This window comes from Mesoplodon densirostris, chromosome 1, assembly GCF_025265405.1.
Source record: "Mesoplodon densirostris isolate mMesDen1 chromosome 1, mMesDen1 primary haplotype, whole genome shotgun sequence".
In the NCBI taxonomy this organism is placed as follows: Eukaryota; Metazoa; Chordata; class Mammalia; order Artiodactyla; family Ziphiidae; genus Mesoplodon; species Mesoplodon densirostris.
In genome coordinates this window covers 69889070-69901030 of record NC_082661.1, presented here as the reverse complement: position 1 = coordinate 69901030, position 11961 = coordinate 69889070, and the positions used below count along the sequence as shown (strand labels likewise).

The 11961-nt window shown below is 43.5% G+C and overlaps 1 protein-coding gene across 1 annotated transcript; it reads left to right on the top strand.

Moving 5' to 3' along the window:
• Positions 1-587: 587 nt before the first annotated feature.
• CYTL1 (cytokine like 1) lies at positions 588-4407 on the top strand. The gene is made up of 4 exons (XM_060087201.1): positions 588-737; positions 2776-2820; positions 2962-3090; positions 4324-4407. The coding sequence occupies exons 1-4, from the start codon at positions 588-590 to the stop codon at positions 4405-4407; spliced, it is 408 nt and encodes a 135-aa protein (XP_059943184.1).
• Positions 4408-11961: the final 7554 nt, after the last annotated feature.

Genomic DNA, 11961 nt, shown 5'->3' with positions numbered 1-11961 from the left:
AGAGGCGCAGCTGCTCAGAAGGCAAGGGACTGCCCAAGGTTCCCCTGGCCAGTCAGTGGTGGGTGGATGGTGATACCCAGGCTGCCTGACCACAAACCCCCGGATCACTGGTGCTCAATCCATAACTTTTGGTTCCTTTCCCTCCCCCGGTTCTGCTCCAAGAGATCAGCCAGTTTTATCAAACGTTCCCCATTCTAACTGAAGGGGCTGACTGCCCACTCCCGCCCCTCTGACTGAACCACCATCCATCCTGTCTCCCTCTTGTCCTCTGTCCCCCTCATCTGCCAATCCTGCCACTTCAGGAAGAGCCCCAGCCAAGAGAGAAAGTTCTACTGCAAGTTGTGTGAGAGGAAGATCCTGTTCCCTTCCAGGTGCCTGGCATCTCCCCCTCCCTGCCCCTGCCAGGAAGCACCTCCTTTCAACAAGGGGGACCTTTAGGTCTGAAAGGCTCCAGTGTCCCCAGGCCAGGTGGGCGTGCTCTTGGCCTTGGCTGGGCACCACAGGAAACGGAGGTGTGGAGGACCACCCCCAAGCCTCTGCTTAAAGGGGCGGCTGGCCTCGGGCTGCAGTCAGGCCGCCTTTGCACCATGACCCCCCAGCTGCTTCCACTGCTGCTGCTGATCCTGGCCAGCCCCCCCGCCGCTCAGCCGGCTCCCCCGACATGCTACTCCAGGATGCTGGCCCTGAGCCGGGAGATCACCGCTGACTCCCAGAGCCTGCAGGCCACGGAGACTTTGGTGAGTGCCCTCGGCCCCCCTGAGGACTGGGAGGTCCATGCAGACCCAGTTCTCAAAAATTTGCCTTTGGACCAGGGAAAAAACACTAGTTTTCTTTTCTGGTCAATGTTAATTTCAAGGGTATTTGTGTTTTATTCCCATCCTATTAAATACCGATGGTTTGCACTTCCTTTTAAATACAAAGAAAATATAATCAAAGACATCACAATTTTTGTTTATAACTAGCTAGCAAATATCAGAGGATCGTTTTAAAATGTAAAAAGAGAGAGAGAAGAGAAGAGAAGAGAAGGGAACAGGAGAAGAGAAGCTCCCATAGAGTTTAGAGCTCCAACTTAAGGAGGACCAAAGAGCTCTGCTTATTTATTCTCCCCACTAGCCAGCAGGAGCTAAGGGGGCAACTCCCAGAATCAGCCCCACCCCTAACCTGCTGTAGGACCCTTAGCAAATTACTCAGCCCTGAATCTCAGCACCCTCAGCTGTGAGAGGGGATGGCTGAGCCCCTCACCGGCTTCGGGCACCTGGAGGGTTGAAGACTTGGATGCAGACACAGCCTGCACAGAGGACAACCCAGGATGTCTACACTGTTCTCAACACTGTGTTAAGAGGAAGACCCAGGGGCTCGGAGCCAACAGTCCCACAGGGGCCACCCAGAACTAGAATCCAGCCTCCTGACTGCTCGTCCAGTGTAGAAACAAAACAAATTAAACTCCAAAGCTCTGGTAAAATTTAAAAGTATCCCTTTACCACTTGTGAATCCTTCAAATAAAATGCACTGTTCTCAGATGTGGGGCTTGCGATACCCTAACACCTCCTTTGTATTTTCTTTTTGAAAGTTAAATGATGTGTATTTTTTTCAACTTATGAAAGTCATATACTTTGAAAATGGTTGGAAAAGGCACAAAAGACAAAGAAGAAAATAAATATTACTGCAATCCTACCACCTAGAGGTGACCTGCTGCCATTACATTCAGAGGATAGGATTTCAGCTCTGGGTCTGTACAGAGTTAGCCAAGTGTGTAGACAAATTGGATCCAACAACACAGCAGTTCTGCAATTTACTTCTTAGCGACGCTGTCAAATAAATTAATATTTCTTTGTAACAACATTTGGTTGTATTGTTGCGCCCCAATGTATCCACAAATTCCTTGCTATTCAATATGTAAAGCAATCATCTTTTAAAAATATATGATTTTAAAGCTTAAAATTATGCATAAGCTCAGAGCTGGAAGGAAGTGGAGGTTATGTGTTCTAACTCTCTAATCTCACAACTGGGAAACCGAGTCACAAAGAAGAAGGAGACCTACCCCATGTCACACAGGCAATTACTGGTCGGGAGGGACCAGAATCTGGGTCTTCTGGCCTTCAGGCCAGCACAGAAGCAAAGGTGAAATAGAGTAATATAGAAGTGTACATAGGGCTTCCCTGGTGGCGCAGTGGTTGAGAGTCCGCCTGCCGATGCAGGGGGGCACGGGTTCGTGCCCCGGTCCGGGAAGATCCCACATGCCGCGGAGTGGCTGGGCCCGTGAGCCATGGCTGCGGAGCCTGTGCTCCACAGCGGGAGAAGCCACAACAGTGAGAGGCCCGTGTACCACACACACACAAAAAAAAGTGTACATACATATACAGTTTTATATTACTAAATATATACTATATAATTACTATGTCTAGATTACAGTTATAGAACTGTTTTAATATATATACATATACAGACACACATATTTATATGTGTGTGTGTCTCTCTCTCTCTGTATATATATGTATGTATATGTGTGTGTATATATATATATACATAAAACTGTTCCCTAGCTCATAGTCAGTGATAAAATGGTTGCATTCTAAAAGTCGAATTCTAGAAGAGCAGTTTACTTTGGGGGAATGTGGCATATGATACAAGAAAGTATTGTACATGGCAGTATCAAGGAAGGCCCCAGGGATCTGGGGCTGCTCTGGTTTTGGGGAGGCTGGCAGAGAGCCTTCTGTGGCCAGGCTGAGGGTGTGTCCCTGTGAGCAACACAGAAACCCGTTTCCCTTTCTGCAGGAGCCGTGTGTGAGATACCTGCCCAGGTTGTACCTGGATATACACGTAAGCGGGGTCTGCCTGCCTGCGGGAGGGCTTGGAGTGGGGGTGGGGAGAAACTCTGTGCAGAAGGGCCAGGAGTCCCCAGCTCCCGCGTCTCTGGCTACTGACTTCCCCAAGAGACCCGTCCCTGTTGTCCACTCACAGAATTACTGCGTGCTGGCCAAGCTGCGGGACTTTGTGGCATCGCCCCAGTGTTGGAAGGTGGCCCAGGTAGATGCCTTGAAGGACAAAGTGCGGAAACTGTACACCATCATGAACTCGTTCTGCAGGAGGGTAAGCGACACCATTGAACGTTCTTTTTCTACTTGTCATCAGTCAAGAACTTAAGAGAAGGGTTAGGAGATGAGGGGATGAGGAGGAGGAAGACAAAAGCTTATGGGGTGCTTCCAGGTCACAAAGCCCTTCCTCAACCCTATAGCTCTTGCTGAGTGCTGGAGGACTCAGAACAAGGCTCCTCCTGTCCTCCAGCTCCATCTCCAACACCCAAGACCACAGGCTGAGAGTCAAATGGGGCAGGGATTGTGGGTAGAGGACTCTGGAATTCCGAGAATTCCCGGAGCCCTGGGGTCAGGGGAGACTTCCTGGGGGAGGGGCTTCGGGTGTGCTCTGTGTTGGGAGGAATCTGGCAGCAGAGGGGAGGGAGATGGGAAAAGCAGAGAATCAGCACTGGTTAAGATGCAGAAAGCAGAGTTGTTTGGTCCTAGAGGCACAGGCTTCAGCATCAGGCAGACCTGAGCCCCTGTCTTCACCTCCCTGCTTCCTAAATGCCAGTGTCCCCTCCGCTCTCTGAGCCACAGTTTCCTCATTCGTGAATGATACCCATGTCAGGAGAGCATTGGGAGGATAATACTACTTACACCCCCTGACCGTGTGTGTGCTGGGCGCTGTAGTAACTCCCTCGGTGCTAAGATCTCTATCAAGGTGACTAAACATAGAATACTGAACACCAGGCTTGGCCCAGGAAACTTATAATTAGCTATTAAGTTTTTTAGCTTTAAGTTTTATTAAGATTTGTTTGTTACTATGCATCAAAGATGAGACAAGCATTTTGTCCCACACCCATTTCCCTCCTCATTCCCCTCTCCCCTTGGTCGTGGAGGGGAGACAAGAAGAAGACATAATATAGTCTGGAAAGTGCTGCTGTTGACTCTAAGGTGTTTGAAGGTGAGACCTGGTGCTGTTACTCATGGTATCCCCGATGTCTGGGCCAGAGTTGTTGCTCAGTAATTGAGATTTATTCATTTATTCACTCCCTTGCCCATCTATCCATTGATCCATCTGGTCAACCAATGAACAACTGAATTCAATAATAAAAGACTATATGAGATTCAATAGGAAGGTGAAGAAAGATGTAACCAGCTCTCCTTGGGAGAATGAATGTTGGGAAATTTTCACACAAAAGGGAACAACTGAACAGTCTTTGAGGATAACCAGGAGTCCTATAGTTGTGCATGGGCTCTGTGGCCACCTTCAGTGACATTCCTGCTCATTGCACATCTTTTCCAGGATTTGGTGTTCCTTTCGGATGACTGCAATGCCTTGGAATACCCAATCCTAGTGACCACGGTCCTGCCAGATCATCAGAGCTAAGGCAGCTCAGACCAGCGAGAGACCGCAGGGGGACTGAAGTTATGTCAGCTGCCCAGACACAATGGGCTAAAGCCATGGCCCCCACAGGTCTCCCTGAAACTGTCATGTGTCTCTCCAGCTTCTGGAAAGCAAGGCTTGTGCTCCTACCCTAGAACCGATTTTTAACATAGTTAGAAGCCTTGCTTCTCCTTCCCCTTTGTTTTGTCTTACCAGGATGGTTAGGTACACAAGCATGTTGATTTGATCACTAAGAAGAAAAGGGCAAACCAGCTTCTTTTTTATGAACAACTAGCTTGAGAACAAGCAAAATAGTATGTTTGTAGTACCACTTTAATGGAGTAGTGGTACCATTTTTCTTTCTTGGTAAAAACCTGCTTACATTTAACCAAGCTTCTATTTTATACCTTCTCTCTCTACAAATTTTCCTGACACTTATCTTTCATTTTTAAGGAAATTTCATTATCTATAAGATATATTTGCAAGGTTCATAATTACATACTGCTGATGGGAACGATTCTTTCATTGAAAGGTGATGAAAATCAAATAAAGACTATCATTACAGTGAGAAACATGTGTCCTGCTGTATTTGTTCAAGGTGGGTGTCAGGGCGTTTATTTCATGCGCTTTCTGCAAGTTGCTGCTTTTAGCAAGATATGTCTTTCTTCCTCTTTCCATCGAGCACAGGTGTTTCTGGGTCTGCTTCAAACCACCTGTGTGAATGTATGTCTTTAAAGCATCAGAAGATGCTCTAATTTATGTTTGGGGACAGACTGTATCCTGCATCGTACCCATGGCAGTGCAGTACCTGACATGTCATAAACATCAGTTCATTGAGTCATCATAACAGACCCAGAGATGGGCATCGTAGGATGCTGAGGCTCATGTAGATTAGGTAACTTGACCAAGGTCACCAGCTGCTAAGTGGGGAGGCTGGATTGAACTCAAAGAGCTCCAAAGCCCACACTCTCCCCTGTGTCCCACACTGGTTCTCTGCAGGTGAAGCATGCTTGTTTAATTAATTCATGAACACAACAGTAACATCTCAGTTAAGTAACTGGATTGTTGAAAAAGATTTCAAATATTGATTTTTTAAAAGTTCACATGCTACACTGTGGTCTTTTTATTTCCTTTACTCCCTTCTGTACACGTGGGCCATACTTTCCCTCCCTGATCTTAGGTGTCTTTGACTTAGATGATTTATGAGAATGATTTAGTAGCTTATGATTTTATATTTAGAAGCACAAGACCAGAGCATCACAGTACTGGTTTCCTAGGGCGCCATAACAGGGTACCATAAACTGGGCTTAAAGGAGGAGAAGTTTATTGCCTCATAGTTCTAGAGGTTAGAAGTTCTGAAATCTAAGTGTTGGTAGGGTCATCCTCTCCCTGAAGGCTTTAGGATAGAGGATCCTTCCTTGCCTCTTCCTAGCTTCTGGTGGTTACTGGTAATCCTTGTCATTCCTTGGCTATAGACACATCGATTCAATCTCTGTCCCCATCAACACATGGTATTTACCTGGCATCTGTATCCCTGTGTCCAAAATTTCCTCTTCTTGAAGTAAATTATCTCTGTTTACAGATGACATGATCTTATATATAGAAAATGTTAAACACTCCACAAAAGAAAACCTGTTAGAATTAAGTAAAGTGGCAGGAGAGAAAAATCAATATACAAAAATCAGTGGCATTTCTATACACTAACAACAAACTTTCAGAAAGAGAAAGTAAGAAAAAATCCCATTTACAATAGTATCAAAAAGTATAAAATGCATAGGAATTAATTTAATCAAGGAGGTAAAAGACCTGCACACTGAAAACTATAAGACATTGATGAAAGAAAATGAGGAGGACACAAATAAATGGAAAGCTATCCCCTTTTCATGGATTAGAAGAATTAATACCATTAAAATAAAAGTATTGTCCATACTGCCCAAAGTGATCTTCAGATTCAACTTAATCCCTATCAAAATTCCCCTGGCATTTTTCACAGAAACAGAAAAAAGCAATCCTAAAATTCATATGGAACCACAAAAGACCCCAAATAGCCAAAGCAATCTTGACAAAGAACAAAGCTCAAAGTATCACATCATTTCATATTATACTAGAAGCTATAGTCAAAACAAGATGGTACTGGCACATGGATCAGAACACACAGAACAGTGGAAGAGAACGGAGAGCCCAGATATAAAAGGAGAACCCAGATATATATCCGTGCATAACTTTGACACGGACACCAAGAACACACAATAGGGAAAGGATAGTCTCTTCAGTCAGTGGTGCTGGGAAAATTGGTATGCACACACAAAAGAAACTAGACCTCTGTCTTACACCACTCACAAAAATGGATTAAAGACTTAATGTAAGACTTGAAATCATACAGCTACTAGAAGAAAACATAGGGGAAAATCTCCCTAACATTGGTCTTAGCAATGATTTTGTTTGTTTGTTTGTTTGTTTTAAATATTTTTTGAATGGTTAAATTTATTTATTTTTATTTTCTTTGCTGTGCCATGTGTCACGTGGTATCTTAGTTCCCCCCAGGGATGGAACTTGGGCCCCTGCAGTGGAAGCACAGAGTCCTAACCACCAGACTGCCAGGGAAGTCCCAGCAATGATTTTTTGGATATGACACTTAAAGCACAGGCAACAAAAGCAAAAGTAAACAAGTGGGACTACATCAAACTTAAAAGCTTCTGCACAGCAAAGGAAACCATGAAAAAAAAAAGGTAACTTACGGAATGCGAGAAAATATTTGCACCATGTATCTGATAAGGGGTTAATATCCGAAGTACATAAGAAATTTTTACAACTCATAGCAAAAAATCCCAAATCTGATTTTAAAACAGGCAAAGGATCTGAATAGATGTTTTACCAAAGAAGACATACAAATGGACAACAGGTACATGAAAATGTGTTCAATACCACTAACCATCAGGGAAATGAAAATCAAAACCACCACGAAAAATCACCTCATACCTGTTAGGATGGGTTTTATAAAAAAGACAACAGGTAAGTTTTGCGAAGATGTGGAGAAAAGGGAATCCTTGTACACTGTTGGTGGGATTGTAAATTGGTACAGCCATTATGGAAAACAGTATGAGGGTCTTCAAAAAATTAAAAATAGAACTACTGGGACTTCCCTGGTGGCTGAGTGGTTAAGAATCTGCCTGCCAATGCAGGGGACTGGGTTCGATCTCTGGTCCGGGAAGATTCCACATGCCGCGGAGCAGCTAAGCCCGTGCACCACAACTACTGAGCCCACACGCAGCAACTACTGAAGCCTGCACACCTAGATGTGTGCTCCACAAAAAGAGAAGCCACTGCAATGAGAAGCCCACGTGGCACAACTAGAGAAAGACTGTGCACAGCAACAAAGACCCAATGCAGCCAAAAAATAAAAATAAAAATAAAATTGAACTACATATGATCCAGCAATCCTACTTCTGTGTATATATCTGAAAGAAATAAAATCAGTATCTCAAAGAGGTATCTGGACCCCCATTCATTCATAGATGAATGAATAAAGAAGAATTATATGGATATATATAAAATGGAATATTATTCAGCCATGAGAAACAAGGAAATCCTGCCATTTACAACAATATGAATGAAACTAGAGGACATCATGCTCAGTGAAATTAGCCAAAGACAAGTACAGTAGGATCTTACTTATATGTATAGCCTGAAAAAAAAAAGTTGAACTCATAAAAACAGAGTGGAACGGTAGTTACCAGGCACTGGGGCATGGGAAAGATGGGAAGATGGTGGTCAAAGGGTAGAAACCTTCAGTTATAAGATGAATAAGCTCTGAGGGTGTAACATACAGCATGGTGACTGTAGTTAATAATACCGTGCAGTGCACTTGAAATTTGGTAAGAGATTTGGTAATTTTAAGCATTCTCACCACACACATGCACAAGAAGTAACTATGGAAAGTGATGGATGTAATAATTAACTGGATTGTGGGAGTCATTTCACAAAGTATAACTTACATCGAATCATCACCTTGTATATTTAAAATATATACAATTTTATTTGAAAATTATACCCCAATAAAGCTGAAAAAAAAAAAAGAAACAAAATTTTTCTGTTCTTATAAGGATACCGGTTATTGGTTAAGGGCCCACCCTGATGAAGCATGACCTCATCTTAATTTGATAACATCTGCAAAGATGTTATTTTCAAATAAAGTCTCATTCATTGATATGAGGGGTTAGGACTTCAACATATCTTTTTGGGAGACAAAATTCAGCTCACAACAATCATTCTTCCAAGGGATAATCCCATCACAAAGGAAAATTATGCAACAAACTAACCCCTTGTTACCACCATCGCCACCATCTACCACTTCCTGCCAGGTGCTAAACATGCATGCCAGGCACATAGCACACACTAGCCCACTGAACCTTCACAATGATGCTGCTGCTGGGTGGGTGTTCTCAACCCCGATTTACAGTGCAGGAAACACACTCAGGTTCAAAGGTTAAGCGATTTCCCCAGACAGCTGATAAATAGTGGCAAAGGATTCCAGATAAACAGACAAGTACTAGAAGTGTCCATTTCACAGCTCTGCTAAGTCTTTGCTATTTCTTGGTAGCAAAGTAAACCAGTGAAGACAAGGACTAATTTATACATTTCAGGCATTTCTTTGTTTGTTCATTTCTTCCACATTGACTGAGTGCTTATTGTGAACTCATCAAATACTGAGATGCAAAGTACAGAATTCTTCCTCTTAAGTTAGCGGAGAAGACATATGCAAAATCAAGGAGACGGCAGAGGAAAGAGCAAATAATACTCCCTGAGACGGGGCAGAAAGTTTTCTTAGAGGATTCAGAATTTGAACAAGGTCTTTTCAAGACTTGTTGAGTTGAAACTGTTGACTTGTATATGACTGGGAACTTGTTAAGATGGAAAGGAGTGGAGGAAGAAGATAGAGCAGAGCCAAAGGCACAGAGACTCTCATGGAGGTGAACGGTGCATGGTTGGGAAGTCAGGAAGTGGAGCTGAGAATATAGTGGGGTCAGAATGTAACCAGTGTGGGACCTCCCTGGTGGCGCAGTGGTTAAGAATCCGCCTGCCAATGCAGGGGACATGGGTACAACCCCTGGTCCAGGAAGATCCCACGTGTTGTGGAGCAACTAAGCCTGTGCACCACAACTACTGAGCCTGTGCTCTACAGCCTGCGAGCCACATCTACTGAGCCTATGAACCACAACTACTGAAGCCCACATGCCTAGAGCCCGTGCTCTGAAAAAAGAGAAGCCACTGCAATGAGAAGCCTGCACGCCGCAACGAAGAGTAGTCCCCGCTGGCTGCAACTAGAGAAAGCCCGTGCAGAGCAACAAAGACCCAACGCAGCCAAAAATAAATAAATAAATGAATAAATTTATTAAAAAAAAAAAAGAATGTAATTGGTGTGGATCATGGTGAGGCCTGGCAGGGACACGCAGGCAGAGGGTGTCTGTACTGACCCCAGTTGTGTAATAACCAGGGTCACATAAAGGAGACTCCTTTTCTAGGCAAAAAGACTGGGACCCAATGGTTGGAAGTTGTCAATTCCTGAAGGGGTCCCTCTGCTTTGGATTTCAAAAACAACAAAATGAGGACACGGCTCCTCCCCTGTGAACCAGCCCATTGCCAAGCCAGACATCTGGGTACCAGCCTGGGCTCCTTCTCCTTCTTTCCCTATAGCCAACTGGTCAACCCCACCTTCTTTGCATCTCCTGACTTCACCATTTGCTCTTTACCACCTAAATATTAGTTCAGAACCTTCTCAGAACATGACATCCAACCTTTGCCCAGGACTCCTTTCTCTGATGGAGGATGGAGCTAATGGTGAGGAACTGTAATAAGATGCTTTGCAGAGACTGATGCTGGTGATGCTAAATAAGGGTTCTGTAGACCAAGGTGAGAACTCAGTCCCCTTATCCTCACTCACCATTAGCTTTTTTTAAAAATTATTAGTTTCTGCTTTATAACAAAGTGAATCAGTCATACATATACATCTGTTCCCACATCCCTTCTCTCTTGCGTCGCCCTCCCTCCCACCCTCCCCATCCCGCCCCTACAGGCCGTCACAAAGCACCGAGCTGATCCCCCTGTGCTATGTGGCTGCTTCCCACTATCTATCTACCTTACGTTTGGTACTGTATATATGTCCATGCCTCTCTTTCGCTTTGTCACAGCTTACCCTTCCCCCTCCCCATATCCTCAAGTCCATTCTCAAGTAGGTCTGTGTCTTTATTCCTGTTTTACCCCTAGGTTCTTCATGACATTTTTTTTTCTTAAATTCCATATATATGTGTTAGCATACGGTATTTGTCTTTCTCTTTCTGACTTACTTCACTCTGTATGACAGACTCTAGGTCTATCCACCTCATTACAAATAGCTCAGTTTCGTTTCTTTTTATGGCTGAGTAATATTCCATTGTATATATGTGCCACATCTTCTTTATCCATTCATCCGATGATGGACACTTAGGTTGTTTCCATCTCCGGGCTATGGTGAATAGAGCTGCAATGAACATTTTGGTACATGTCTCTTTTTGAATTATGGTTTTCTCAGGGTATATGCCTAGTAGTGGGATTGCTGGGTCATATGGTAGTTCTATTTTTAGTTTTTTAAGGAACCTCCATACTGTTCTCCATAGTGGCTGTACCAATTCACATTCCCACCAGCAGTGCAAGAGTGTTCCCTTTTCTCCACACCCTCTCCAGCATTTATTGTTTCTAGATTTCTTGATGATGGCCATTCTGACTGGTGTGAGATGATATCTCATTGTAGTTTTGATTTGCATTTCTCTAATAATTAATGATGTTGAGCATTCTTTCATGTGTTTGTTGGCAGTCTGTATATCTTTGGAGAAATGCCTATTTAAGTCTTCTGCCCATTTTTGGATTGGATTGTTTGTTTGTTTGCTATTGAGCTGCATGAGCTGCTTATAAATTTTGGAGATTAATCCTTTGTCAGTTGCTTCATTTGCAAATATTTTCTCCCATTCTGAGGGTTGTCTTTTGGTCTTGTTTATGATTTCCTTTGCTGTGCAAAAGCTTTGAAGTTTCATTAGGTCCCATTTGTTTATCTTTGTTTTTATTTCCATTTCTCTAGGAGGTGGGTCCAAAAGGATCTTGCTGTGATTTATGTCGTAGAGTGTTCTGCCTATGTTTTCCTCTAAGAGTTTGATAGTTTCTGGCCTTACATTTAGGTCTTTAATCCATTTTGAGCTTATTTTTGTGTATGGTGTTAGGGAATGATCTAATCTCATCCTTTTACATGTCCCTGTCCAGTTTTCCCAGCACACTTATTGAAGAGGCTGTCCTTTCTCCACTGTACATTCCTGCCTCCTTTATCAAAGATAAGTTGACCATATGTGCGTGGGTTTATCTCTGGGCTTTCTATCCTGTTCCATTGATCTATCTTTCTGTTTTTGTGCCAGTACCACACTGTCTTGATTACTGTAGCTTTGTAGTATAGTCTGAAGTCAGGGAGCCTGATTCCTCCAGCTCCGTTTTTCGTTCTCAAGATTGCTTTGGCTTTCGGGGTCTTTTGTTTTT

Bases quoted from the DNA above. Each gene is read 5' to 3' on its own strand.
- CYTL1 (XM_060087201.1), top strand. From the start codon at position 588: ATGACCCCCCAGCTGCTTCCACTGCTGCTGCTGATCCTGGCCAGCCCC. The intron at 2,821-2,961 runs GTAAGCGGGGTC...GTCCACTCACAG, and splicing joins GGTTGTACCTGGATATACAC to AATTACTGCGTGCTGGCCAA. The intron at 3,091-4,323 runs GTAAGCGACACC...CATCTTTTCCAG, and splicing joins TGAACTCGTTCTGCAGGAGG to GATTTGGTGTTCCTTTCGGA.